Genomic DNA, 3,974 nt, shown 5'->3' with positions numbered 1-3,974 from the left:
TCCTGCCACTGTGCTTGCAGGTACCAAAGCTTTCAGGCATGATATGCTACAATGATTTGGTTCAATCAGCTCACAGCTGATCCATAACCCCTTGTGACCAGGTCTGAGCTGTCTGCACAGGCTTTATGCCAACATGATGGAAGAGGCAGAGCTTTGGATGCTTTTCCAGGGTCTAGAAGTAGCTTTTATTTGTAGTTTATGGTGGGATGGAAGAAATATGCCTTTGGTCTGAAATGTTCCAGGCAGCTGTTCCTGCTGGGGGCTGTTCTATGTGCCCCCAGAAGAGGTGGCTGCCCAGCCCTATTCCATTGGCTCCAGGATCTCTGTGTTATCCAGCTCCTTCTGGAGATTGTCAATGTCATGAATGATCTCTGTGTTATCCAGCTCCTTCTGGAGATTGTCAATGTCGTGAATGATCTCTATGTTATCCAGCTCCTTCTGGAGATTGTCAATGTAGAGAATGATCTTTTTGATATGGTAATGATTTCTGTTGATCTCATTTTGGTAGGCCTGGACAGATTGAAACCAAGCAGTGAATCTGCAGGTGTGTCAAGGTCCCTTGCCAGGATCCCTGGAGCACAGAAAGCTCCAGCAGAGGTCAAGGAGCATCTCTCCTTGCAGTGTCCCTTCCACTTGGGCCAGAGCTGTCTGTGCTCCATCCCTCTGAGCACAAGGATCTCTTACCTGCTCTGTCACAAAGGTCTGCCAGTGGTAGGTGTTGCAGAGGATGTCGCTCTCTCTCTTATCAATCTTCCGCAGGCGGATGCTGTGGGACATGTTGGCGGCATTGACAATGGTGTTTTTGTCCACGAGGAGCTGGGAGGTAACGTGACCGGATGAGAGGAGGGGGTGGGCACACAATGAAGGCAGCAGAGCTTGGAAGGAGCAGCACAGCAACTGCATTGCTCAGGGGAAGAAATCGACCCTCTGGCAGGCAAATGGGGATGAATCCAGTGCTTTACCTTTGGCCTCACTACTGAGTATTATCCCTAGGACAGGTGGAGAAATTGAGGCAGCACCCTGGGCCTCACGTGCTGGAGCAGGGAGCTCTGTGCAGGCAGGGATGCTGTGCAGCTGCTATTGAAGCAAGGCTGCATATGCTCCAGCATGCCTGGAAATGGAAAATCACACTTGGATGGGTCTCCTGCACTGGTGGCACTGGCTGTAAATCTTCATCTTTGAAGAGTCCCAGCTTCTAATGGAAGCTGTGACTTCCCCCATGGTTCTAAATAGAGGGTGGCTTCACTAAACCATAATGACTCTCCTCCTGCAGCCAAGTGCAGCTGCTGAACAAATGAAGATTGCTGCTCCATGGAAATGGATGGCAGTGAGGCAAAATGGGTGTGCAGCAGTGGTGCGGAACCACTGCCATCTGCACAGGCCATAAAGCAGGGAGCTCCCCTGGGGGCTCAGGGGTCTGGTTTGTGTCTGTCAGCTCTTGATTACCTGAAGTTACAGGGGACTGGGATAATCTGGACAGAGCAAAGCCACAGTTAATGTAAACTCCAGTCATTTAGCCACTAAATGAAGGAATAACGGAGGGAAAAAGGGGAGCTGTGTTGCTGAGGGAGCACTGCAACCATCTTGGTGCTTTTGGAAGGGCTTCTGGGATCTTCACTATCACAGCAAGACTGAGGGCTCGGTGGAAGGCTCCATTCAAAGTGTCATGTCCTGCCTCCAGATCAGATGGGCTGCAGAGCTTTAGAAGGGCTTTTGAAATCACTGAGGCAAACAGAGCCCCAGTGCAAGAAATTCAGAGCAGTGCTGGGATTCTGCTGGGGAAGCAGGGAGAATCTGAACAAAACCAGCTGCGAATGAATGCAGCAAAGATGCTGCCTGAGTGCCTGGAAATTAGCCAGAGCAGTGAGTTGTGCTGGAGGCAAGAAAGAGGCTTCCTCAGCACCTCTCCTGGGCTGCTGCCACCAACTTCGGCAGTGCCCAGAGAAACCTGCAGTGCAGTTATCCCCTGTCCTAGTCAGCAGAGATGTCCAGAGGCACTGCAGTGGCTGAGCCTCTTGGGAGGAGGTCATGCTCTGGTTCAGGCATGGCTCTAGCAGCACTGAACCTCCTGGAAGTCCTGTCCCTTCAGAGAAGAGGCTGTGGCCTCCTTTTCTTGTCAACTCCCTAGCAGAGATGAATTTTTTTGGTGCCCTTACCATTTCAACATCTTGTGACAAATCCTTGTCAGGCACTTTCTTGTCTGATTTCTCCAGGGCGGTGATGGAGATCTCCAGCAGCTTTTCATGGTAATGGTTTTCCAGGTCCCGGCATTGGGTCATCATACAGAAGGTGTTAAGGAAAAGACTGATCACACCACTCACCTGTAGAGATTAAATGACCTCCTGTAACTGGAGACTGAGTGTCCTCACAGTGGACTGCTGCAGGAATGAGCCTGGCTTTCCCCAAAAGCTGCTGTGGTGCCAGGATATACACTTTCTGCTCTTAATCATACATTGGTTCTTATCTTTGCTGCCAAATAGGACACAGAACTGAGAGGGGACCTAGGTTTGCAAGGGAAATTGGAGGAGGCCTCCAGGTGAAAGCTAAGCTGTGAGTGCAGTGCAATTACTTGCACCAAACCAACAGATTTCTGTGTTTAAATCAGAGTAACCTGTCACTGAAGCACTTTGGTGTCCTCATCTCATTTTTTTTTTCCAGAAGACATCACAAACACAAAAATCAAAGCCATTTAAAGACATTTTAGCAAAAATTCTAGCTATTTCATTGGCTGCTTTGGCAAGAATATACCTAGAAAACAGCCTGACCAGATCTGCCCAGGGTTTTGTCTTCTGTGTGTGGAGAAGAAAGGAAGGTTCCCAGCATGGTGAAAGCTGCAGAAATCCTACAGACGTTCAGCACTGAAGGACTCAGATCTTTTTGTGCTCTCCAGAGTCTCCACAGAGAGCAGTTATGCACCTTAAATGACCATTCCTCAAAGCTGGGAAAAGATCTTCTCTGTTGATTAAAAAACAGATATTAAAAATAAAGTTTTTACACTGATGGCTCATTTCTGGATTTGGAGGTGAGGTGTAGGTACATCACTGGGAGCTCCAGGCCAACATACTGTGAAAAGGATATATCTCTTGAACATTTTCAATGAATGTTGATGCTGTGACATCAGTGCTTCTTTTAAAATCCTTTAATAGTTCCTTAACAGAGGGGAAAAAGAGGAAACATCACAATGAAAACTTACATAAACATAACAGGGAGTCAGAGAGTCTAGGAGGAATCTACAATTTATTGTAATTTGGACTCACTGCTGTTATTAGCACAGTCAGAAACTGAACTGCCTCAAGCATTTAAAGTGTTTTCAAAGTGCTGCAAGATTTTCTTTGCTCCTTCGGGGACAGAAAATCAGAATCAGTTAATTGGAGGGAAGTTGACTGAATGATGCCTTTACCCAGTGTCTGGGGCAAGCCAGCTGAGCCTTCCCTACCCTCACCTAAGCAATGCCTGGAGAGGTCTGTATTCCCACACTCTGCCATGCTGCAGCCTCCTTGTGTGTAGGAAGAGCCTCTTGTTGGAAGCATAACTACAGCCTGAGCTTACTACAGCTTTTGGTTAGTCCTCAGAAATCAAAAGTGCTGCTGCCTGTTACCTCTCTCAAAAATGGCTGATGGAGAGTCTGTGAAGTGTTGCACTTAAATGTCTTGATACCCAAATCCTGCGTATCCAGCAAGGCACACAGGGAGAAATGCTTCTGCTCATCCCAGCAGTGACTGCAGACACGTGAAGGCCAACTCAGAAAACACTAAAAGGCACAATCCTGAGGCAGTGAGGATCCATTTTGAGCTGCTCCTTTCTGCCATCCACACTCACAAAAGTAAACTGCTGCCTCTGCTTGCACACAGGCTGCAGCTCCTGCCTGCTCATTTTGAAACAGATTACTTGGTTTTTCCTTAAATGAAGATGCACATTAGCAGCCCTGCCCTAGTTTTTGAGGAAAAGTCTGGGGAGGAAAAGGTAGCTATTAT

General features: G+C 47.8%; 1 protein-coding gene across 1 annotated transcript in view; it reads right to left on the bottom strand.

Annotated features, from left to right (window-relative positions):
• Positions 1–300: 300 nt before the first annotated feature.
• The window catches only part of LRRC48 (leucine rich repeat containing 48), a 16,362-nt gene continuing 12,688 nt past the window's right edge, over positions 301–3,974 (bottom strand). Inside the window, exons 9-12 of the mRNA XM_009083728.1 lie at positions 3,083–3,149; positions 2,157–2,284; positions 685–816; positions 301–510 (exon numbers count right to left, since the gene is read on the bottom strand). Coding sequence (XP_009081976.1) covers positions 301–510; positions 685–816; positions 2,157–2,284; positions 3,083–3,149 — 537 coding nt within the window. The remainder of the gene's footprint in view (positions 511–684; positions 817–2,156; positions 2,285–3,082; positions 3,150–3,974) is intronic.

The sequence above is a fragment of the Acanthisitta chloris genome, unplaced genomic scaffold, assembly GCF_000695815.1.
Source record: "Acanthisitta chloris isolate BGI_N310 unplaced genomic scaffold, ASM69581v1 scaffold33971, whole genome shotgun sequence".
Taxonomy (NCBI): domain Eukaryota; kingdom Metazoa; phylum Chordata; class Aves; order Passeriformes; family Acanthisittidae; genus Acanthisitta; species Acanthisitta chloris.
This window is presented reverse-complemented; position numbering and strand designations above follow the sequence as displayed.